The sequence below is a fragment of the Oryx dammah genome, unplaced genomic scaffold (genome assembly GCF_014754425.2).
Source record: "Oryx dammah isolate SB20612 unplaced genomic scaffold, SCBI_Odam_1.1 HiC_scaffold_5, whole genome shotgun sequence".
In the NCBI taxonomy this organism is placed as follows: domain Eukaryota; kingdom Metazoa; phylum Chordata; class Mammalia; order Artiodactyla; family Bovidae; genus Oryx; species Oryx dammah.
This window is the reverse complement of record NW_024070189.1, coordinates 62,315,703-62,340,448: the sequence shown is the minus strand read 5'-3', so window position 1 is coordinate 62,340,448 and position 24,746 is coordinate 62,315,703. Positions and strand designations below refer to the sequence as shown.

Here is a 24,746-nt window from a genome sequence, read left to right as displayed (position 1 = left end):
ACCGCCCGGTTCTTCTGGGTGTGTGGGTGGCAGGGAGGGAGTGAGCAGGGGTGTGTGGGGTGAGGTGGTTTGTCTTCCTGCACGCAGACAGCACAGCGGTCTGTGTGCGGTGGGAGGGCACGAGTGTGCATCCGAGATGGCCTTTTCCTGCGCTGGCCACTGGGACATATGGCCCTATGACTGGACCGAAGGTGTCCCCACGTGCCAGGGGGCCACTTCCTCCCTTCCTCCTGTGTTCGAGTTTCTCACCCAACAGCCTAGATTCACAGTCATTCTGGGTCCAGGCAGGACACTGGGCTGCAGATGCCAGCAAGGCTGGTCAGGACGGAGCCAGTGGGTCCCCTCAGAGTCCTAGAGGAGTGGGCCAGGACCCCTTCCCACTGGGGCTGGCGGCCAGGGCATCCCGCCTGGCCTTGGAATGCTGGTAGAAGTCACAGGTGCCGATGGGTGCAGGCTGCTAAATGTCTTTGCCCTTGTTCACCCGCAGGTGATCTTTGTTTAAGTTCTTCCCAAACTTCTCACTGAGCTGTTGGATGAGGTCGGCCAGCTCTCCAGTAGCTTGAGATTTCTCTTCAAGGAGCTCGTAGCGCAGGCTGGAGATATCTTGTTTGATTTCCTTCAGTTCGCCTGCAAGGACAGAGGAGATTTCGGTGAGTATGAGCCTGAAGAAGGGGCTCACCCTAGAAGCATTTGAGGCATGCCTTCTTCCAGCATAATGTCAGGCTACCGATCCAGCAGGGGGGAGGTGAGGGGATTGGAAGTCTGTTTTGACCTAAATCCCACCCAGTTCCTCCCACTAAAGGACACATTCGTCTGCTGAAGACCCTTCTCCTCCCATTCCTGGTCAAGCTCTCCCTGAAGGGTTTGAGGTGGACAGAGGAATCAAGATCAGGTTGAACTGCTTGCACCCATTTTATCATGATAGAACGCTGGTCTTGGAGCCATTAAAGGCAGATTTTAAGACTCTGAGCAGCACCCTTGTTAATTTTAACATTTCTTTCTCATCATGCTTCATGTTTTGTTTTGTCATCATTTGCAAGGAAGAGGAACTCCTAGGCACCTGAGGGGATCAGCTCAACTGATCAGTGGACATGACTATGGAGTCAGGCAGCCTCACAGGAGCAGGGTCTGCCCAGACCATGCAAGCAGCGTGCCTCACTGGTGCACCACGGCAGGCCTGCCGCCTCCTCCTTCTATGGCAAGGGACCACCAGGTGGGGTTTTTCACTCATTTCCACAGTGAGCCACGTGGTTAAAAGTGCACACGGGCCTGGGCTGTGGGAACCTTCTTATTAACCACAAAGTGGGGTCGAAAGGTTCTTGCCTGGTTTGGAAGATACTGGACTCGACTCTTGGCTCAAGTGGGAGTCCACTGCTGGGGGACACTTTAACCAAACCTGTTTTCCAAGTATCCCTGACACACAGAAGATGCAGAAGTCTTAAAGCTATAGTCTGGCCAGTTTTGACAAAGACATACATCTCTTGTTTTCCTGGGGGCTTCACTAAGCCCTAGTTTCATGCTGTGATTCCCATGGCATGAAACCTGCACAGCCCCACATTCTATAATCAGTTACATTCCTATCAATCACATCACACTTCAGAGTGCTGGCTGCCATGGTACCCAGCTGTGTTATATTTAAGACCCAACAGTAGGGTGGGCAGATGGGCTGCTACTCAACTCTTAGACAGTGTCAGCCCAGGGGTCGTTTGGTCATTGCTGATCTTGAGGCTGCACAGTGATGTCCCAGGATGAAGCAGAGGGTCACTACATGACTAGGCTCCTTCCAGAGGCTCCTGGGACACTGGTGAGGGAAAGACTTGGTACCTTCACTCTTGGAAGGTAGCAAATATTTGTCCCAGGTGTCTCATGAAGATTAATTACCTGATGTATAGTAATTCACTTTTCACTTAAGAGCTGCTTAAAATAGACTGGAGAATAACCCAAACAGTGAAAATAATGTAGTTGGCAAACTTCAGTGTGCGTCAGAATGAATGCCTGGTACAAGAATGCCTGGTATTGTATCGCACGCAGACCCGCAGGCCATGCTGATTTATTAGGTCTGGGGAGGAGGTGGGTTCTGGACTTGCTTTTATAGCAAGCACTTCTGAGGGGGTGGAAGGAATTCTTTGGGAAACTGCTGGTTGGTAGCTTCTGAGAGCCAGGATGTGAGCTAGGATGGAGCCAGCCAGAACAGGGGCTGTCTACGGTTGGCTGGCTGTGTGCTCTGGGCATGAGGCGCGCAGGGCCGTCCTGAGCTCAAGGGATAGGAGGCAACTCGTGTCAGTAGTGACTGGGGAGGCAGAACCATTCTGTGAGCAGGGTTCTGTGTCCTGGTGCTGGTGCTGAGGTGGAGGGCTCTGTGGTCAGAGCTAAGGGCAGCCCCAGCTGACGACCAGCCAGGGGACAGAGAAGCTGGTCCTGCAACTGTGTCCCTTGCATTCTGCCAACACCTCCAGTGAGGCTCTCCGGGGTCTCCGGCCGGGGACTGAGCCCTGCCAGTTTCCACTCATTTCCACTGAGCCCTGATACCACTTTGCAGGCCCGGTGAGACCACGTCTGGCTTCTGCCCTCCAGGAAGCAGATCCAGTTGCTTACCTTCATTGACTTCATCATTTTCTCTGTCCACCTGGGCCTTCAGGACATATCGTTTTATGAGCCGTTTCATGATTTTCTGAAACATGAACACAGGGAGGGATCAAACCAGCCCAGCCAAGCACAGAAGCAGCTTGCATCCTGTAGGCGTGACTTCTCCCTCTGGCAGAGTGCCCGGCAGAGTTGGGGGACCCTCCCTTGTCTGATGCCTTGTTCTTGAGAAGTGACCTGCCTAATGGGGAGGTTCTAGTCTCTCTGGATTCAGTAGCACCTGAGCCAGGATGTAAGAATGGGATACTCGCAGTGGCAGGAGGTCCAGCCACAAAGAGAGACAGAAACACCTGAGATCCATGTGCACTGTTTGAGGGTCCTCAGCCTGACTTTTCCGTACCCCTTGTGACTTTAGCCCACCACACCCTCTTCTCTGGGCCTGATTTCAACAATCGATGCAAACTGGGGGAGTAAGAAAGTCCTAGCAGGCCAGTCCAGGTAAACTGTCTCCCATGGAGCTGCTATGCAGAAGAGGTCCACTGAGCCCACAGTCAGGAACAGGCACGGAGGACCCTCCACTGTACTTTGGAAAATTCCTACCAGAGGCAGAGAGAGATACAGCCGAGCCTTGGGAGGTTTTGCCAAGATCCGGCTTCCCTGAAATCTCACCACCCGCCCAGCACTGTGGAGTCACACTGGAGGTCCTACTTATTATGCAGATACCAGATCCTTTCAGCACAGGAGGCAGGAACAAATGCTGAAGAGCCACCAAGAATAGAGCCAAGTGTAAGAGAGACCGCAGGAGGTGAACTTTGGATTCTGCCAGCTAGTCGCTCCTGGGTTACTGCGAAATTGCAGGATTTAAAAATATCCTTGTGGCCGACCCATCTGAATCTGTAGGAGCCTAGCAGCACCGCAGACGGGGATTCCCAGCTCCTCAGTATCCCTTCTGCTCACCTGCTCACCCTGAGGATCGAGGGGACAGAACTGCCATTTGCTAGGTTGAAGGGCCCTGAATTCTGTCCTCAGCTTTGCTGTGTGAGGTCAAGCAGGTGGTTAAAGTCCTCTCTGACTACATGGGCTCAGGAAAAAGCTTCTTGCAAGTATAAGAGAAGTGAGCTTCCAGGATGCAGAGAGCTGGAGGGTTGAACGCATTAGTATTATCACCAACTGGTGGTGCCACAGGGCCTGTAACGGTAGTGACCTTGCAAGGGGGCGTCTCCAGCTGTGACCCCATAGTTCACTTGACCCCAGGAAAGGCTGTTCACACTGAGCTCTGAGAGTTCATGGAGGCCCTTCCTAGCCCCCACTGGAGGTCTGCTGGGCTCTGTGGTTTGAGTCAGCCTCTAATTTCAGGATGCACAGTTAAGTGGTGAGTTGCCTTCACGCTGCTCCTTCTCTGGAAGGCCTGGGTCTTGTCCTGATGGTGGTTAAACTGCAATGCCAGATCGCTCACTGACACTCTTGTAGTCAATGAGGCAGGTTACCTGAGTTTTAAGAATCTATGCCTTTAGTGGGAGTCAGTGATGCTCTTTTCACTTTGAATTGGAGCAACAGAAACAAAATAAACTTTGTCCTGAGCCAAGTTCTCATGGGGGGATAAAAACCAACAAACCAGATACCCAAGTATCTAACACTCGTACTGAATAAGGAATTTGGAAATATTCTACTGCAGACTTTCAGGCTTACGCAAGACCAGGGGATCTATCCATAAAGTTTGTTGTCATTTTAAAGAAAAAAACCTCAAGAACTCGAGACTCTTCCATTTCTGAATCTGTCAGTTAAAGAGACTATATATTTACAATGTAAAATTATGAGCCAGAGATGGAAGTGAAGAGCTCCCTTTTCTGGGACGTGGCTGAGTAGAACGCGTTCACAGCTACAACGGTAACCACCCCTCCTGCCTTCCTGTGCTCACTGTGTCTCATGCAATGTGATTAAACTGATCATTTAAAAATTTCATAGTATGTATTTATTATAAATACAAATGTTTTGAGTCTTCCTATAGTCCTGAAGCTGTGTTGGCCTCTTTGACAAAATGACCTCATGGAACCCTCCCAGAAACCAGAGGAGATGGAAGTTGTCATCTCTTTGTACAGAGGAGGTCACGAGGCTCAGAGAGGGAGGTGACTTCTTCAGGCTCATACAGCTGGGAAGTGGCAGACCTGGGATTTACCAAAATGGAAACTCAAGCTGGGGCTTTGTTCAAGCTTCAGGAAAAGACTAAGTGCATAATGGATTCAGAGAAGAGATGCAGGAAACGGGCTCCCAGTGGTCACAGGGGGTTTGGACCACTTCTAGGTACCAGTTTATCCTTTAACAAGGCACAGAATCTTTTGAGCAAGAAGAGGCCTCAGCTAGTTTTCAGAGAATGGATTGCTATCCCGCAGAAGAGAGTGACTGGTAAAGCATCGTCCTGAATGCCCATGGCCCACGCATGAACCCTGGCAGACCTGATCTCTCCGAGGGGAGAACAGCAAGGGTTTGCTTCTAAGCCTCTCATTACAGACGAGGATGTTAGAGGTTTAACATGGAAGCAGAATTACATGAGCAAGGCAGACATGCCCAGACCCTTTACCTTCTTCTGCTGCCCAGTTCACTCCAGGAGTGACAGGCACCTTCAGGGACGACAGTGTGACTGCCTTTCAGGTGCTTAGAGACTTCATGCCCTGATGAGGACCTAGCCTCCCCTGTGGCATATGCATGTTAGACAACTGGGATCTGTAGGAGTCTCATTCCCAGGAAGTCTGAAATGGTTAGGAAAATGCCCAAAGTTCTTTTTAACTTGGCTGCTACAGAGGGTCTCTGTCTGCAGAAAAGATGGACATCAGAAGCCTCCCCTCCTTCACTATGTGGGGGAAAAGCATGGTCCTTTCTCATGAGTTTCTGCTCCCTCCTGCTTACCTTCCATGGAGTTTTCATTTCGCAGAGATAATAAACCTTCCCCACACTAACATGTCCCTGTCGATGCCAGCTTGACCTGCTCTGCCCTGATGCATTTAGCAAGGACTGGAGATGACTGTATGTAGCGATCTTACTCAGGCAAAATAACTAATACTGAGGTACCTAGTAGATAAGAATGGTGGTGGCATCGAGGCCCACGTCCAGGGTGGGAGCCCCACAGTTCTCCGGCCCAGAGTCTGAGAGCCAGGTGGCCTCTGGCCGCTGCTGGTGTCCAGGGAGTGGGAGGGACCGCTCTGTGCAGCCAGGGAAGCTGAGGACAGGATCAAGGAAGAGGACATGTGCGCAGAAGGTGTCACCCAGCAGCAGCCAGAGAGAGGTAATGCTGCCGCCCAGCAGCAGAGGAGTTGACGAACATTGGGAAGAGAGTGGACAAAATGGATCGCAGGACAGGTCATGTGTTAAACTGGGGTTTAGGAGACCCCAGGAGACAAGAAATCAGCATTGGCAAGCTATCTAACCTGTTGGCTTGGATCTCTGCAGAAAAGGTCATCAAGAAGGCAAGAAGGAGCATGCCCACTGGGTTTCAGGGGAAGGGGTTACATAATAAAGAATTATTTCAGTGATGGGCTGTGCCTGGATTTTTCGGTTTGGTTGGGACATGGTTTATTTGCTTTGCCCCTGAAGGAGATGCATCCTCAGAGAGTGAGGATATGAAGTCTGTACATACCCCAACAAGGGGACACATGTTGATCAGGTCACATGTAGCAATGATAGGAAACACACTTTGGCCATTTTGCTGGCATCATGGTTTTGTTCCATTGTTTGGGCTCATGTCCACAGAACCCAGATTAGGAAAAAAAATTACAAAAGCAAAGAACCAATTTTGTGAAAAATAATTCCCTGGAAATCTAGAGGAACTGTCTTCTCTTATAACGGAGAACCTGAAAAGCTGAGGTGATGAGAAGCTTAAACACCCAACATCTTGGACTGAAAGGAGATCAAACTGGTCAATCCTAAAGGAAATCAATCCTGACTGTTCATTAGAAGGACTGATGCTGAAGCTGAAGCTCCAGTACTTTGGCCTCCTGATGCAAAGAACTGACTCATTTGAAAAGATCCTGATGCTGGGAAAGACTGAATGCAGAAGGAGAAGGGGACGGCAGAGGATGAGATGGTTGGTTGGCATCACTGATTCAATGGACATGAGTTTGAGCAAGCTCTGGGAGATGGTGAAGGACAGGGAAGCCTGGTGTGCTGCAGTCCATGGGGTCGCAAAGAGTCGGACTTGACTGAGCGACTGAACAACAAGTGCTAAGTTTGAGCAACCAAGCAGATCTACTAGAGACAAAAGGGAAAGGAGCTTAACAACATGCACATCAACAATAGGGCTTTCATCTTATTGGGATTGCTGCAGAATGTCTCAGCACCTCGACAGTGAGAGGCTGACGGCATATGTGCTCCGTGCAAAGGGGACTCTGGGTGCAGCCTGCATGGTGAGAAAGAGGGAGTGAACTGGGGGTCTCACCATTTCTTAGCCCTTTTGAAAGATGCTTTGGGAGGAAAGCAGTGCATCATGGAAGGCCACCAGTGGGCTCAAGGAAAAGGCTGAGCCATTTTTAGACCCCTCCCCAAATCCTTCCTTCTGCGATGGTTGCTGCCCTGTGATAGCAGAAGTGCCTTCTGTTCCTCGCTTCCTTCCCCCAGGATCAGATAGACCTCTTCCCCGGGACTGTCAGACACAGACAGGGCAGGTTCCAGGGAGGCCTGGGTGTGACTCTACAAAGAAGACTAAGGGGCTCTTGCCCGGGCTGTGTGGCGTGGCGCAGACAGATCTCACTTCAACCCACCAGGTGACTGAGTTCCCTTGTGTGTTCAGTGGGGTTACAGGTCCTGCCTCTCTCACAGGCATGTGTGAAATCATACATACCCTCGTGTCTAGTCTGCTCCCAGCTGTCCATCTGTGCTGGCTCAAGGTTTACTCCTATTTAAGCAGATGTTGGCTCAGGAAGATGCCCAGACTTGACCTTAAAGGGCTGAGCAAAGTGCCAATGTACAAAAGCAAGATGGTCTCTGCTCCATCTGCTGTCCCCTCCACCCACTCCCTCTGATACCCACGGGCCCAGTTTTTCTGTCTCCCAGTTTCTCTGTCTTCTTTTGGGTGACAACGATCTGAGTAAGTTGCCCCAGGCTTTTCTTGGTGGATTCGAAAGATACAGGGTGGGCCTACTTTCCCAGACTGTCAGCCTGAAGCTGCAAACCGGCTAATCCGCATAATCACAGCAGGAAGCTCTAGGGGAGTCAAGGTTGCACGGACTCGGCCAGTAATGATGGAAGACAGAATAGGGATTGCTCGAGACCACTGTGGAGCACGTTCTCCTTCACAAAGGATTCATCTGGCTGTAGGACGTTGACCACAGCGGCTGTCTTCCCTGATTGCAGCTGCTGATTGTGCTCAAAACTCAGGAGACATCTGGCCCTAATCCATTACGGTTTTCTATCTTTTCCGTGGCACAGATAATCTCTACTTCTCTCTAAGAAGCAAAGAAATATAAATCCTTCCCCTGACTGAAGGATTTGTCCTATAAAATAAACTCAAAGCTGATCGCACTGGGCAGGGCCAATTTAGCGCACAATTAAATCAATACAAGATTTGCCCTTTGCCAACTTTTTAGCCCATGTCATCCGATAAAACTATAAGTACTATGAGGGATGAGCCATTTCTTAATTGTACACTTAACTCCTTCTAACTGCAGAGTTAGCTTCTGAAATACGGATGGAGATTCAATTAGAGACCTGGGTCTGGAAGATGCTGAGTCTGTAATGGCCCCCTCGGGGATGCTGGCAGCAGGGACATATCACCTTGGCCCCAAGGAACACTCAGGACGGCGTCAGATTTACATCTGATAGGAAACGGCCAGCGTGGATAAAACTGCTGGTCATCGGGGGCAGGAAAGCAGGAGGAGGATGGCCTGCACTTTTATAATCAATAACCTGTAGTGACCATTTATCACTGACTGATTCAAACTGATACAGAGACTGCATTAATTTCTAAAGCAAAGTAAGATCTGCAAGCATAAAAGACCTCCTAATTTTTATAACGGCCGTGTGCAGGCTGGCAGTCTAAGGTCAAGTGCCTACTGAAGACATTGATACCCACCTGGGAGCCACCCCGGGTGCCTGCCTCTCCCTACCCCATTCCTGTTGGTCTGCATCATTTTCCTTTGGCAATACATCCAAAATGTATAGAGAGTCAGTCAGCTTTTCTCCATCACCCTTCTCGCATTTCAAGTCACCTGTCCCATATCTTCCTCCCTGGTCTCCCTGCTTCCACTCTTGTCTGCACTGGTCTAGTCTCATTACAGCAGACAGGTAGTTTTCTTAAAGCATAAGTAAAATTGTATCATCTTCTCCCTCCCTCAAGTTAACCTCCTCCCACTGCCTTCCTAGATACCTCAGAGTAAAATCCACACCCTGACCTTGCTTCGGTGGTCCTGATTTGAATTCTGACCTCATCACCTTCCCCTCCCCCACTGCTCATTGAGCTCCAGCAGCTCTGGACCTCCCAGGCATCTCCCCTCCCGCCTTACACTTTTCCTCTGCCTGAAAGGCCTCATGTGGTTGCCTCCTTCTCATCTAGGAGGTCTTAGCTAGCTGTCCTCTCCTTAAAGACGCAACTTCTGATAACCATATAGAGGCAGGGGCTCCCTGGTTTTCTCCATTTTTGCACCTGAGTTTTTTTCATCTTGGCACTTTGATCAATTTGAAGTTACGTATTTAATTGCATGTTTACTGATCCATAGTGTCTCTCCCTCTAGGTCTGGAAGTGCCACTAAGATAGGAACCTTGTCTGTAACCCCAGGAAGCAATACAGTGCCTGGCATATAAATAAATGTTGGCTGCAGGAAGGAATGAAGCTGTGTTCTAGGGGGAATGACACAGCCCTGTGACTATATTGGTGTCTTAACGGAGTCCACTTCTGCCTATACGTGGGAAAGGGGTGGTTACCTGGTATCTGGTGGGCTTGCTGTAAGTGTTATTTGCTGTCAGATTTTCAGAATTCCTCATGCCAGCCTGGTATCGAGTCTTCTGGGAAAAAGCAAAAAAACAAAATACATAGTATGTGACACATATTACATAATACTTAATACATACCTACACGGTAAGAATAGCACCTGCATGGGGGCTACCTCTACAGTGTGGGCCCTCAGGAGGTCTCTGTACCCACCGTGGCTTGGCTTCCTGGAACATGTTTCCTGGGGACTCTGGCTCTGCAGGTTGTCAGTGGGTTACAGAATTACTGTTTGGTCAGCTTTGTTTGGAAAGCACTCAGCTAGAGTGATTGCCCAGAGATTTTTAATATGCTAATAATTGAGGATCTCCAGGAGGGGGAGATAATGGACGGGGAGCCTCCCTTCCCAGGCATCCCAAAGTACAATCCAGCTACTTCCTGGGGAGAGCTATCTGCTTTTGAGTCCACTAAGGAGTCCCTCCGTGGGGTCCCAGCTCAGTCCAACAGGAAGGGGGGCACTAAGGCCGGTTAGCGGCCCCTGCTGGTACTGCAGCTGTGCTGAAGTGGCAACTGATTCTGAAAAGCACGGGGTCCCTCCTCAGAGCTCCTGATTTGCCTGGTTTCAGAGGCATCCTATGAACCAAAGACACACAGCTCCCCTCTCCCGCATCTGCTGCCCCTCCAGCCCCTTAAGTCCCGTTCTACCTACCCTGAATTTAGAATTCAGCATGCCCATTTCAAGGTCATTTTCACAGCTTTTGGCCTTAGATTTGCAGAGTTTTATGAGGCACATCTTGATTCTCATTATGAGATAATAAAATGATTTAGGACTTGGCACTAGATTAAAAGGAGCAGGTAGAGTTCTTCCTTCATCAAAGTAAGACAGCCAGAGCTTCGCTCGGGCAAACTTCCACTCCACGTCTGCATCCTCCTGCAGGGCGAGGAAGACAGCAGCACATCGTCAGAGGCCACGCCCTCCAGCAGACTCATCCCACCAGCCACAGAGGTGGGCCCTGAGGGGCATTTAAATGTTCTAGGAGCCATATTATGAAAAGTAAAATGAAACGAGTGAAATTAACTTCAGTGATGTATTTTACTGAACGCAGTAGACCCAAAATGCTATCATTTCAGCATGTTATCATTATAGAAATGATTCATAAGATAGTTTACATTTTCTTTGCATACCAAGTCTTCAAAATTGGCATGTGGTCTATACTCACAGCACATCTCAGTTTGGACTGGCCACATTTGAGTGATTAGTACATGTGGTTTCGTGGCTACCATATTAGATACTACCATGTATTTCCTACTAGAAAGTGGATTCGAGTGCTGCCAACAATGTTAAGAGTCTAGCATTTAAGTCTAGAGACCCAAAGAATTGATGCTTTTGAACTATGGTGCTGGAGAAGACTCTTGAGAGTCCTCCGGACAGCAAGGAGATCAAACCAGTCAATCCTAATGGAAACCAACCCTGAATACTCATTGGAAGAACTGATGCTGCAGCTGAACCTCCAATACTTTGGCCACTTGATGCAAAGAGCTAACTCATTGGAAAAGACCTTGAAGCTGGGAAAGATTGAAGGTGAAAGGAGAAGGGGACGACAGAGGATGAGATGGTTGGATGGCATCACTGCTTCAATGGACTTGAACTTGGGCAGACTCCAGGATATAGTGAGGGACAGGGAGGCCTGGCGTGCAGTAGTCCATGGGGTCACGAAGAGTCAGACATGACTTAGCAATTGAACAACAACAGCTAGCATATGCAATTCAAGTGAGCAAACCTGAATGTAGCTGGCAAGAGGCAGTCTGTTCTTCCCTGGTGGTGGCAGTACACTTAAAGCCCAGATCTGTTACTTCGGACTTGGTGTCAATGCCAGAATGCCAAGTGGGCCCCCTGAGAGGTAGCAGGGCTGTGTTCTCTATAGGTGGCTAGGCTCCGTGGGCCCCTGTCCTAAGAGGGCAGTCTGAGGCCAGGGGTTTGGAATCAACTGGACTGTTCCCAGCTGTGTGATGTAGGTAGTGGCCTTGGGCTTCCTCCTCTGCTCATGGTGATCACACTGCTGGCCTCCCATGGCCCTGGGGTTGGCATTGATTACGTGTTCTGTGAGCAGTGGGTTTCTCTCCTCAAGGCACTGGCTTCACTTCAAGGGGCTGTGAGCCCAGCCGGGTCCCACCTGAGGCTGCTGGCATAAGGTCACCACCAGAGAGCTTGACCAATTTGTCTGCTTTTGCTGAGACCCCATCAGCACCTGGCCTGGTCTATGGGGACATGCTCTGCAGGCCTTTTAGACCGGAAGCTCTGTGAGGGCAGAGTCGTTTCTGATCTCTGCCATACAACAGAGAGGTGTAGGCGGGACTCCCGACCTGAGAGGAACGGTGATGTGGTGGTGGGAGCACAGGCTCCCAAGCCTGCCTGGGTTCAAATCCTGCCTCTGTTCCTCACTAGCTGGGTCACCATAGCAGGAGACTTAACTGCTCTGGGCCTCAGTTTCCTCATCTATGAAATGAGGACAGTAACACCTACTTCACAGGCTGTTGTGGGAATGAAAGAAGTTAATGCATGAAAAACAATGTACGATATTAATACTTGGTAAACTCTCAGTAAATATTATTTGCATCTCCATAGCTTAACCCAGTGCCTGGTGTTCAACCTTCAGTCACTCAGCCAACCTCCTACTATGTGCTGACGTACAGTTCGCCTACTGTATGCCTGGTCCATGCTAGGGAGGCACTGGGTTTGGCAGACATGATCTCCTGGGACGCAGAGCCTGGCCAGTGACAGGAGTATGTTAACTCATCAGCTCTTTGTTTCTAGATCTGGGCTCACAGCTGGAGGAGGTGCTGGGGGTGGGGTTCTGCCCTTGGGGGTCAGGGAGGGCTGCCCCAAAGGCTAGTGTTTATGCTGAGATCCAAATGGTGAGGAGTTCTCAACCAGGTCAAGTGTGGGTGCACTGGGGTGGAGAAGAGTAGCAGTTAATCAGCGGAGAGGCAGCGAGAAGCGTAAACAGCTCTTTGTGGGCAATAAAGAGCAGGAGACAGAGAGGGTGAGAGCTGCAAAGCGGGGTGGAGGGAGGGTTGTTTGTAGTTACTCATTTTATTTTCAAGATCAAGAGATGCATTTAGATGCTGACAGGAAGGATTAGACAGAGAAAGAGAGGGTGAGGATGCAGGCGGGGAGGGCTGCTCCTGAGGAGGGGAAGGCAGGGGGCCCAGGGATGTGGGGAGGGCTGCTCAGGGGGAGAAGGCGTGTCTGCCCACTGGAGGGCTGTGGCGGGGGCGGAAGCAGGCTCAGAGGCAGGAGCGAGCGTCTGTGGATTCAGATGTAGATGTTCAAGAGTGTTCTCCTGCGGGGATTTACATATCTACAGGGATTTACTTCACCAAAGTTCAGTGCAACCATGAACACACCAGGCACATCCTGGCAGCAGTCCTCAGGGTCCTTGTACAGGAGTCAGCAGTGAGCCGGTGGGGACTGTGCGCTCCCACCCCACGAGGAGAAGCCCAGTGCCCAAAGGGAGGGGTCGCAGTCCGCTCTCTCTGTCTCTTGGCACCACCCTGTGGTGGGTAACTTGACATCACAAGCCATGGGCTTGCTCAAGCCTGTCCCAAACTAGTGGGTATTGCTCATGCCGTCACGTGACTTCCCACGCCACATTCATTTGGACCAACACACGATGTGCTCCATAGGATGGGGCAGAAACCGGGGGTGAGTGCTCTAGACACCCACGTATGTCAGGCACCATCTGGGGTCTCTGACACGTGGGGAACCTGGGGCCCAAGAAGGTTCATTAGCAACGGCTCATTATCCACACAGGTAACCAAGTACGTAAAACACTTATATATATATGTTGTTTGTCTGCTGATACAGTGCTGCCTTTTCCTGTACATGGCTGGGGTGTTAGAGCTGGGGGCTAAGATGAAGGTTCACGCAGGTTCACCTCTTCCTCTCTCCTCTTGTCTTTTTCCCTTGTTCAGTCTACCCTCTTGAGTGCAGAGCCAAGTATTACAGGCATTCTCAGTCATGTCTGCCTCTCTGCAACCCCAAGGACCGTAGCTCACCAGGCTCTTCTGTCCATGGGATTTCCCAGGCAAGAATACTGGAGTGGGTTGCTATTTCCTACTCCAGGGGATCTTCCCGACTCCAGGATCGAACCCGCATCTCTTGCGTCTCCTACATTGACAGGCAGATTCTTTACCACTGTGCCACCTGAGAAGCCTAGTGCCAAGTATATACCACATTGTTTGACCCCTCTCTGTCTTCGTACATGCTGTTCCTACTGTATAGAATATTGTTTTTTGGAGAAGTTTTATGGACCAAAGCTTCCCCCCAAAATCCATATGTTGAAGCCCTAAGCACCAGTATATTAGAATGTGGTTGTATTTGGAAAGAGAGTCTTTAAAGAGGTAATTAAGGTTAAATGAGGCTTTAAGGGTGGCGTCCCAATCAAACATGACTGGTGTCATCATAAGTAGAAAAGACACATGGAGGAAAGGCCCTGAGAGGGCGTAGCAGAAATGCAGTCATCTGAAAGCCGAAGAGAGAGGCCTCAGAAGAAACCGAGCCAGGAGCTTGACCTTGACTTTCTAGTCTCCAGGGCTATGAGGGAATAACTGTGTTATTTAAGCCACCCAGTCTGTGATATTTTGTTGTGGGAGCCCTAGCAAACTAATCCATGACAATTATTTTCTATACACGAATAATTGTTTCTTATAAGAGATTTAAGTACTGGGGTATACCAAGCAAATGTGAAAGTCCCCTTTCAAAACTCTTTTCTTGTTTCACTCCCATCCTCAGAGGGTACCATTTCCTACCTTTGCTTTCTGCATAGGCACATTTGTATTATTATGTACATGAGATTTGCCCAAGGATATTTTTCTATAGCTTGCGTTTTTTTCATTTCACAATATCATAGAGATTTGCTCTGTCAGCACACAAAAAAAGCCTTATTGTTTATAAACAGTGTTTTAAGGCCCAAGGTAAGAGAAACCCAAGTAAGATGGTAGGTGTTGCAAGAGGGCATCAGAGGGCAGACACACTGAAACCATACTCACAGAAAACTAGTCAATCTAATCATACTAGGACCACAGCCTTGTCTAACTCAATGAAACTAAGCCATGCCTGTGGGGCAACCCAAGATGGGTGGGTCATGGTGGAGAGGTCTGACAGAATGTGGTCCACTGGAGAAGGGAATGGCAAGCCACTTCAGTATTCTTGCCTTGAGAACCCCATGAACAGTATGAAAAGGCAAAATGATAGGATACTGAAAGAGGAACTCCCCAGGTCAGTAGGTGCCCAACACGCTACTGGAGATCAGTGGAGAAATAACTCCAGAAAGAATGAAGGAATGGAGCCAAAGCAAAAACAATACTCAGTTGTGGATGTGACTGGTGACAGAAGCAAGGTCTGATGCTGTAAAGAGCAATATTGCATAGGAACCTGGAATGTCAGGTCCATGAATCAAGGCAAATTGGAATTGGTCAAACAAGAGATGGCAAGAGTGAACGTCAACATTCTAGGAATCAGCAAACTAAAATGGACTGGAATGGGTGAATTTAACACAGATGACCCTTATATCTTCTACTGTGGGCAGGAATTCCTCAGAAGAAATGGAATAGCCATCATGGTCAACAAAAGAGTCTGAAATGCAGTACTTGGATGCAATCTCAAAAACGACAGAATGATCTCTGTTCATTTCCAAGGCAAACCATTCAATATCACACTAATCCAAGTCTATGCCCCAACCAGTAATACTGAAGAAGCTGAAGTCGAACAGTTCTATGAAGACCTACAAGACCTTCTAGAACTAACACCCAAAAAAGATGTCCTTTTCATTATAGGGGACTGGAATGCAAACGTAGGAAGTTAAGAAACACCTGGAGTAACAGGCAAATTTGGCCTTGGAATGCAGAATGAAGCAGGGCAAAGACTAATAGAGTTTTGCCAAGAAAATGCACTGGTCATAGCAAACACCCTCTTCCAACACAAGAGAAGACTCTACACATGGACATCACCAGATGGTCAACACCGAAATCAGACTGATTATATTCTTTGCAGCCAAAGATGGAGAAGCTCTATACAGTCAACAAAAACAAGACCGGGAGCTGACTGTGGCTCAGATCATGAACTCCTTGTTACCAAATTCAGACTTAAATTGAAGAAAGTAGGGAAAACCACTAGACCATTCAGGTATGACCTAAATCAAATTCCTTATGATTATACAGTGGAAGTGAGAAATAGATTTAAGGGCCTAGACCTGATAGCTAGAGTGCCTGATGAACTATAGAATGAGGTTTGTGACACTGTACAGGAGACAGGGATCAAGAACATCCCCATGGAAAAGAAATGCAAAAAAGCAAAATGGCTGTCTGGGGAGGCCTTACAAATAGCTGTGAAAAGAAGAGAGGCGAAAAACAAAGGAGAAAAGGAAAGATATAAGCATCTGAATGCAGAGTTCCAAAGAATAGCAAGAAGAGATAAGAAAGCCTTCTTTAGTGATCAATGCAAAGAAATAGAGAAAAACAACAGAATGGGAAAGACTAGAGATCTCTTCAAGAAAATTAGAGATACTAAGGGAACATTTCATGCAAAGATGGGCTCGATAAAGGACAGAAATGGTATGGACCCAACAGAAGCAGAAGATATTAAGAAGAGGTGGCGAGAATACACAGAAGAACTGTACAAAAAAGATCTTCATGACCCAGATAATCACGATGGTGTGATCACTCATCTAGAGCCAGATATCCTGGAATGTGAAGTCAAGTGGGCCTTAGAAAGCATCACTACGAACAAAGCTAGTGGAGGTGATGGAATTCCAGTTGAGTTATTTCAAATCCTGAAAGATGATGCTGTGAAAGTGCTGCACTCAATATGCTAGCAAATTGGGAAAACTCAGCAGTGGCCACAGGACTGGAAAAGGTCAGTTTTCATTCCCATCCCAAAGAAAGGCAATGCCAAACAATGTTCAAACTACTGCATAATTGCACTCATCTCACACGCAGTAAAGTGATGCTTAAAATTCTCCAAGCCAGGCTTCAGCAATATGTGAACCGTGAACTCCCTGATGTTCAAGCTGGTTTTAGAAAAGGCAGAGGAACCAGAGATCAAATTGCCAACATCTGCTGGATCATGGAAAAAGCAAGAGAGTTCCAGAAAAACATCTATTTCTGCTTTTTTGACTATGCCAAAGCCTTTGACTGTGTGGATCACAATAAACTGTGGAAAATTCTGAAAGAGATGGGAATACCAGACCACCTGACCTGCCTCTTGAGAAATCTGTATGCAGGTCAGGAAGCAACAATTAGAACTGGACATGGAACAACAGACTGGTTTCAAATAGGAAAAGGAGTTCGTCAAGGCTGTATATTGTCACCCTGCTTATTTAACTTATATGCAGGGTACATCATGAGAAATGCTGGGCTGGAAGAAGCACAAGCTGGAATCAAGATTGCTGGGAGAAATATCAATAACCTCAGATATGCAGATGACACCACCTTTATGGCAGAAAGTGAAGAGGAACTAAAAAGCCTCTTGATGAAAGTGAAAGTGGAGAGTGAAAAAGTTGGCTTAAAGCTCAACATTCAGAAAACAAAGATCATGGCATCCGGTCCCATCACTTCATGGGAAATAGATAGGGAAACAGTGGAAACAGTGACAGACTTTATTTTGGGGGGCTCCAAAATCACTGCAGATGGTGATTGCAGCCATGAAATTAAAAGACGCTTACTCCTTGGAAGAAAAGTTATGACCAACCTAGCTAGTATATTCAAAAGCAGAGACATTACTTTGCCGAGTAAGGTCCGTCTAGTCAAGGCTATGGTTTTTCCTGTGGTCATGTATGGATGTGAGAGTTGGACTGTGAAGAAGGCTAAGCGCCAAAGAATTGATGCTTTTGAACTGTGGTGTTGGAGAAGACTCTTGAGAGTCCCTTGGACTGCAAAGAGATCCAACCAGTCCATTCTGAAGGAGATCAGCCCTGGGATTTCTTTGGAAGGAATGATGTTGAAGCTGAAACTCCAGTACTTTGGCCACCTGATGTGAAGAGTTGACTCATTGGAAAAGACTCTGATGCTGGGAGGGATTGGGGGCAGGAGGAGAAGGGGATGACAGAGGATGAGATGGCTTGATGGCATCACTGACTCGATGGATGTGAGTCTGAGTGAACTCCAGGAGTTGGTGATGGACAGGGAGGCCTGGCGTGCTGCGATTCATGGGGTCGCAAAGAGTTGGACACAACTGAGCGACTGAACTGAACTGAATGTCTGTGCTATCTCAGTTTATTTAAACATGTTGATGGGCTATTTCCAAAGTTTTCTTTTAATGAACATCTATGTAAAATCATATTTCTGCATGGAATTGTTGTATCAAAAGCATCAGTGCATTTTATTTTGTTTTAATGTTGATTTTATTCATTTAACTTCTAATAGGTACAGAGTGATATGATTTTAAGCAGGAAAGGGTTTAAAGAAAAAGCGTTTATAGCTATTCTGTCCTCCAACCCCCACATCTCAACAGTACACCCCTTCCTGTGTACCCTTTCAGGTTATTTTTCTTTTTCAAATGATTGTACAATCAAAAAGGAATATGTTTTCATTCTTCTTTCTCTCCACATAAAGACAGTTCAATATATATATTGTTCTGAAGTTTGATTTTTTTCTGCTTACCATTTTAATTGGAGGTCTTTCTACATCAGAATATAGCGAACGTCCTCATCCTTTTTAAAAGCTGCACAGGTTTCCATGGTTCAGACGCATCGTAATTTATTTAACTAGATTCCTATTAATGCTCAGTTTGTTTTTCATTTCTTGCTGTTCCAAACAAGGCTGCAATCAATAGCTCACGGTTCATGCATTTTAGATTTTGATAAATTGCCTCCCGATATACTCTCGATGCCTTTGTCTGTCTAGCAAAACCAGTCTTTGAATGGCCTCTGCAAGCTTCCTCCCCACACAGCCCCTCACTGTCTCTGCCCTGCCCCTCCTGCACCTGCCAGGACTTCTCTGGGTGCACTGCCCCTACTGCACTGTCACATGTGGTTGCTGTACCTGTTTTTCCTCACTGTACTGAGTGAAAACCTCTTCAAGGGCAGAGATTGTGTCTTGGTCATCTCTGTATCACCAGTGCCAAGCACAGGCTCAGCATACAGTAGGTACTTAATAAATAATATAGGAGAGGCAGAAGTGAATGTGGGTAGAAATAGTCATTCCAATTTGCCATGGGTCACCTACATGCTCTCCTGAGGGGGTGCGTGTAAAAGAGGAAAGATTCATGAGACCGACTCTGCCCTCGCTGGGCCGTTGCAGATGTAGTGAGCCATGCCTTGTGGCTGGTTGACTGGGGGTGCTTCTTGGAGCAATCCAGGAAGAATGCCTGTTGTTTGCTCTGGATTCACATTTAATAACACATGGGCTTCTAACATCATTACCCTCATCATCCCTCAAACAGGGATGCAGGTTAAACTCAGGGAGAAAGAACGTTTTCAATTAACTGGTCTTACCTCAATTTCCTGATACGAGTTGTTGATCATGGCTATTAGCATATTGAGCAGCACGACCACCATGGTGACGTTATAAACGCCGTAGAGAACATAGCCGATGTTCTCGATGAATTTGTGGTCATATTTCAGCACCACCGAGATCACTTCAGACAAGCCAAAGATGGACCAAAATAAGGTTTTGAAGCTTTCTTCAACCCTAGAAGGAAACAGACAGTCCTCTTAGGCAGTTTGCATCAACCGGCAACTCTCACCGGAGAACTGCCACCACATGGACATCAGTGGTTATTCTGGAGTGGGGCTGGGGCAGCTCGCTGGTGCCTGGATTCTGAAACCATGAGATATTAAGGTCCCTAAGAAAACTGGAAAGAACACAGTAGGGCAGGCTCTTCCCATTCAATCCTTTTATTGGGACTCTTGGCCACAGCAGCAGTTCTTATCTTGTTGCAATTACTTTAACATTTAAAATTAACTGCCAGGGCAAATGTTTGTCCTTGTAGGTTATTACCTCAGAAAGCACACTCTTCCTTCAATAGCCTCTTGAGTGTCTCTTCTCAAACTATCCAGCCCCACAGGGAAGGAAAGAGGATGGTGTTTGTGAATGGAGCCAGCGTCACTGGTGACTGGGGCTTGCTGGTCATCGTCACAGGGCAGTGCACTTAAGCCCCGTGACCACCTCTGCAACGGGCTGGCTTATTACCTCCATTTGACAGGTGGAAGGAGTGATGCTAAGAGCTTTCCCTGCCTTTCCCAGGAGCACTCAGCTGGCAAGTGTGGGTATGAATCCAGGCACTCCTGAGATTTTCAAAAGTAGGTCCTTCAAACCACTAAGGTTTACCTCCACCCTGGCTCTGGGTAGTGAGGCCGACCTCATATATTGGGTGCTCTAATCTGGGGATGAGTTTTCAGGAATGAGAGTGATGAGTCTGGTGTGTCCATATTGATCAATAAATTCACCAGGTAACGGCCTAAACTTCCCCCTGCAACTTGAGAGGCTGCTCGTGCTGTGAGGGCAGCCCAGGGGAGAGCTGGCTTTTAGGACACTGCTCTTTGATGCTTCTGAGATGATCAAGGTACCAAAATACCTTGGTTTTAGAAGTAGGGTTCAATAGTAGAGTACTATTCTATATGAATAGTATAGACTATTTCATAGTCTATACTTTGTGGCTCTGACCCTATATCAGGTTTGTGACACATAATTCAATTTAAAAGCTGGGTTTTGGTTGGGTGCTTTACAGAATGCATGTGTGTGGTACCTGAAGGGTTAAGTACAGGTATTTTAGTTTGCATCCAGATTTTGGGTACTATTATGAGAAAGCACTTTCTTTTTTCTCTTTAACATTTCAGACTTTTAGCACTCACCCACAAATGGCCAGGATTAGCTAGGTCTTGGGGAAAAAAAAACAGCATTTTTTTAGAGGATTGGTATTTATTTGACAAGATGTACAAGAATACTAGTATTCGTCACTTGGGCTAAAAATCCAACACTGATTTGCATGAATTTTCAGCTCTCCTGTGTGTGTGTATGTTTGTGTGTGAAAGAGAGAGAGAGAGTGTGTGTGTGGCTGGGTGTGTGCGTGTACGTGTTTGTGTGTCTAGCCAGCTGTTTGCTCATTCCCTGTGAATCCCAGAGTCTGAAGCCTGAGCACTAAACTGAGTTTTTGTTGCCATTATCTGTTTCTGGTTTCTTCGAAATCGGTGAGTTTGAAATATTTAACTTGGTTTTAGTAAGAAGGAGTTTAGGGGTTCATCAGTAATGACTGGATATGGAGGGATATGTTAGAGCCCCAGCACCTGATGCCACTTCTCCGCACATGAGATGCAGCATCCGTTTTCTGTGAAAAAGATGCTGTTCAGTGTGTGGGCACGATTCGGACAGGTGTTGCCTTCCATTAAGAAGCAGTCTTTCAGTGGTCACCCTTGTGGAAGGGAACCTTGGCAGAGAGAACCTAAAACCACCGAATGAGCCACAAATCAAAACTGGAAGGAGACGGTAGGATGTGATTTCTCTGACACTTGGTCCCTGCCTAACAGCGTCTGGTGGAAACCAGAGAACACGTTCTCCAAGGGAGGGGGGCTGGGCAGACAGGTGCTGGTCCAGGGTAACGCACTTACCGAGAACAACTGAAGAAATGGATGATACGTTTAACTGAGAGACACTTTACAGAAATTCACTTTCCCTTTCTTAACCCCACTAACCTCTGGCTGTCATAAATGAAGCAGGCCATTCTGGAACACATCTGGGGAAAACCTTCTGCATTTTGATTGGGAAAATGGCCTAGATTTGGCATGAGTTTTGTTCTCATTTGCTTCTTGCTGTGACTTTTGTTACTAAGCTGTGATTTACCCCGGTACCTTCACTTAGGCATTCTATGTTATTAATCTGGAGGAGGAAGAGATTGCCCACTAAGCAGTATGTGTTCCAGTAACAGAAGAATATTTACAGATCCCTAAACCTATGCCTTGGTCCCTTCTCTAACAGCGCAGCCGCGACCCTTAAGGCTTAGAATGCTGATCTGTTCAATTTGTTGTCTGGCTGTCAGTTTTCACACCAGTTTCATTTCTATTCTACAGGTTTAGAAGTTGCCTCTGGACTTGAACTTGGCCATGACCTCCAAGAGAATCTAATTATAGGTGGCTCAGACTCAGTGGGACTGCTAGAGTGGAAATGAGCCCCTCCAGAGCAGTAAGTCTTGATGTTGGGCTGGGCAGGAAGGGATCTTAGCCAAAGTATGCATTTTTAACAAATTCTTCTAAGTTCTTTAGGGAGTGTCTGTAGCCCCTTGCTTCCTCTCATCATGGAACAGAAGGCATTGCAGTAACAAAGATTTCCATTAAGGAAAAGCTGGGTCCATTGTCTCAATCATCTATAATGGTTAGATTCATTACTGGGGTCTCTTGAGTCTTTTGTTTGTACTCATGCCCTGTGATGTGAACATTTGGTGAACTAACTGGATATACTGTTTTTGCTGTTGTTGTTTCTCAGATGGGACCTTATGGGCTGAGTTTATGCCCAATTAGCTGGGCTAAGTGGTAAATGGCAAGCAATACAATATGTTGTCCATACATATAACTAAATTCTAAGTGGAACTGAACCATTTAATATTTAAAAATTACATAGTCAAAAAGCCAGAATAAGATATTAATATTTATATAATCTTGGTCTGGGAGAAGTTTCAGAAACTAAAAAGGAAAGATGGAAAGGCATGCAAACACAAAGCTTGACTTGTATATGTTGAAAACATATGAAGTAAAATTATAGGGCAAAAGACTGAGGAAAGGATTTGCAGCACATATTCCAATGGCTGATGTCCTTCTGACATAAAGAGCTCTTATGAATTGATGTGAAATGACAGACATCTTTGCTGAACAATAAATGGGGGACAAAATCTTCCATGAAAACTTGATGCTTTTTGCGGTGACAACAGCTCCACAAGTAACTGGATAGATCAGGTTAGTGGCATCTTCTGGTTTAACACGTAGCAGGCAATAAATGAAACGAGTCCTCCCGGCCCTGTGTTACCTTGACCTTGGAAACCCATAATGATACATTCTTAGAGAGAAGGCTGGCCTTGGATAGGAGTCAGTAGTACATTCTTAACCGCGAGATCTTGGGCATTGGAGCCAGCCCCAATGTCATGTGTGGTTATGATACTCTCTGAATCACGCACCAATCATCACTTGTAATTTTCAGGAGCTATGGGATACAGGGCATGGGGCAGAAGACCAGTCACTGCAGAGGTATGGGGCTGTCTTTCAAGAAAAAAGTTGTCTTGTGATTGATTTAGTTGATATTCACCATGAGGCCATTTGTTTCGCAGAAACCCCCCTACTCTCAGATGGCTGGTCTCTAGGCTAAATTTGAGGTCCCTTACTGATAGGGGTGGGAGCTGCTGGTACCTTATTTGCTCCCACCCACTCTGGCTATTTACCAAGCTTGTCACAGTTTCCTGCAGTTGGGTCAGTCATAGGACTCTTAACAGAGATGGCTGGAGGAGTAAGAAAGCAAAGGTGCATGCCTGGCTTCAAATCCCAGCCCTGTTGTGCACTGGCTGTATGAACTTGAGAATGTTACAAGACCTGCTTGAGCCTCGGTTTGCTCTGCTATGAAAGGGACAGTGATGCTTTATTATCAAGTTGCTGTAAGATTAAACGGAACAATCTACGTAAAGTGTAGAGTAAGGGTCCAATAAATGGTATCTTTTCTTTTTACTCATGTGTTTATTTGCTGAACAGTCATTGAACTCTGCTTACTTGCCAGCCACCCTACAGAACAGGATGCAGGATGCACAGAGCTGGTTTGCTTTTGTGGAGGTTCCAGGCTAAAGCGAGCCCCCTGGTGTGAGCAAGCGCAATAGGACTGTGGGCAAGGATGCTCCGGCCCGCCCTGCCCTACCCAGGAACAACATATACAGGCCCATCAGCCCTCAGGGGCTTCCATACAGGGCTGAATGGAGTTAATCCAGCAGCATATTGACTTTTCTGAACAAGGTTCATTTTACTTCCTGTCTGCAAAGATGATCACCAACCGCTGATTTCATGCAAATGCTCTTTCTGATTTCTCCAGCCTGTACTGTCTCTGATTGTTTGACTGCTGCCTTGCAGTAGAAGGGGCTGAGGTTTCACCAGTAGGCCACCCTAGCATAAGAAGTGCTTCTAATGAAGTCAAAGGGGAAGAGTGCCTCGGGGTGATATTGAATAGACCCTGATTCACCCTCTTACTGGGCGGGGTGTGTGGAGGGGGGAAAGGTTGGGGCTGATTTGTCAAGCAGAAGGCAGGGAGGAGGTAATCTTTTCTCTGAGGCTGTCTCGCCTGGATAATAAGAATTTAATAATGGGTTCCCTGAAGAGGCAGTTGTGTCAGGGCCTCAGAGAACAAACAAGGCGAGGGTTTGGGGTGATTGTTATGGAAATCACTGCTGCCTCAGAATACCACAAGGCCTCCCCCCACCCCCACCCCCCGTGTCATGGAACTCTGTTCCCCAACCCCAAACAGTTCAGTTTGGCTACCTCCCCAAATCTGCACGTGCATGCATACGTGCGTGCTAAGTTGCTTCATCTGTGTTCAACTCTGCGTGACCCTATGGACTGTGTGTAGCCCGCTAGGCTCCTCTGTCCATGGGATTAAAAGAAACTTCAAAGTAAGCAGCTGTTTCAGCTCCTGAAAGGCTGTTTCTCAAGTCAGAAGACAATAAACAGCTGGCCTTGAGCTAGAGTTCTGCTGAAGCAGGAACAATACTCACCTGCCTCCCAGTGGGGACTGTGAGAAGGTGCTTGGAATCCAGAAAGACCCCACACGAGTGCTATGCCTCTCCAACGAGAAGCACTTGCACCAGGCTTGAGGGTGGTCAGGGCAGGAGTGTCCAGTGCCTGAGGAAGTCTGGACTGCACCCCTGCCACGCTCCTCTGATTCACCTCTTGGTTTATCCTGGGCCCTGAATGAGGAGTGGTGTAGGTGGTCCAGTAGTTGAGGAGTCTGGCCCCAGAATCAGGGCCGAGGAACTGGGGTGCACAGAGCCTGGACTGATTCATGCTGAGGGCCCACCCCTCTCCCTGGGAGCCTGGCTGCTCCTTGAGGGCAGAGCTGTGTTTCCTTCCTCCTTGAAGTCCCAGACCTAGTGCAGAACTTGGTATACTGAAGATACTCAATAAACTCATGGTCCTTTGAATGAATGAGTCCCCATTGCACATTCCGATTTCATGCTACTGATCCCAGTGTCGAGGGGAAGCTCTGGTGAAGCAGTCAGAGTGCAGGTTCT

At 47.5% G+C, this 24,746-nt stretch overlaps 1 protein-coding gene across 1 annotated transcript in view; it reads right to left on the bottom strand.

Annotated features, from left to right (window-relative positions):
- Positions 1-457: 457 nt before the first annotated feature.
- Positions 458-24,746, bottom strand: part of TRPC7 (transient receptor potential cation channel subfamily C member 7) — a 142,388-nt gene continuing 118,099 nt past the window's right edge. Inside the window, exons 8-12 of the mRNA XM_040241561.1 lie at positions 18,991-19,186; positions 10,206-10,427; positions 9,493-9,573; positions 2,596-2,671; positions 458-627 (exon numbers count right to left, since the gene is read on the bottom strand). Coding sequence (XP_040097495.1) covers positions 458-627; positions 2,596-2,671; positions 9,493-9,573; positions 10,206-10,427; positions 18,991-19,186 — 745 coding nt within the window. The remainder of the gene's footprint in view (positions 628-2,595; positions 2,672-9,492; positions 9,574-10,205; positions 10,428-18,990; positions 19,187-24,746) is intronic.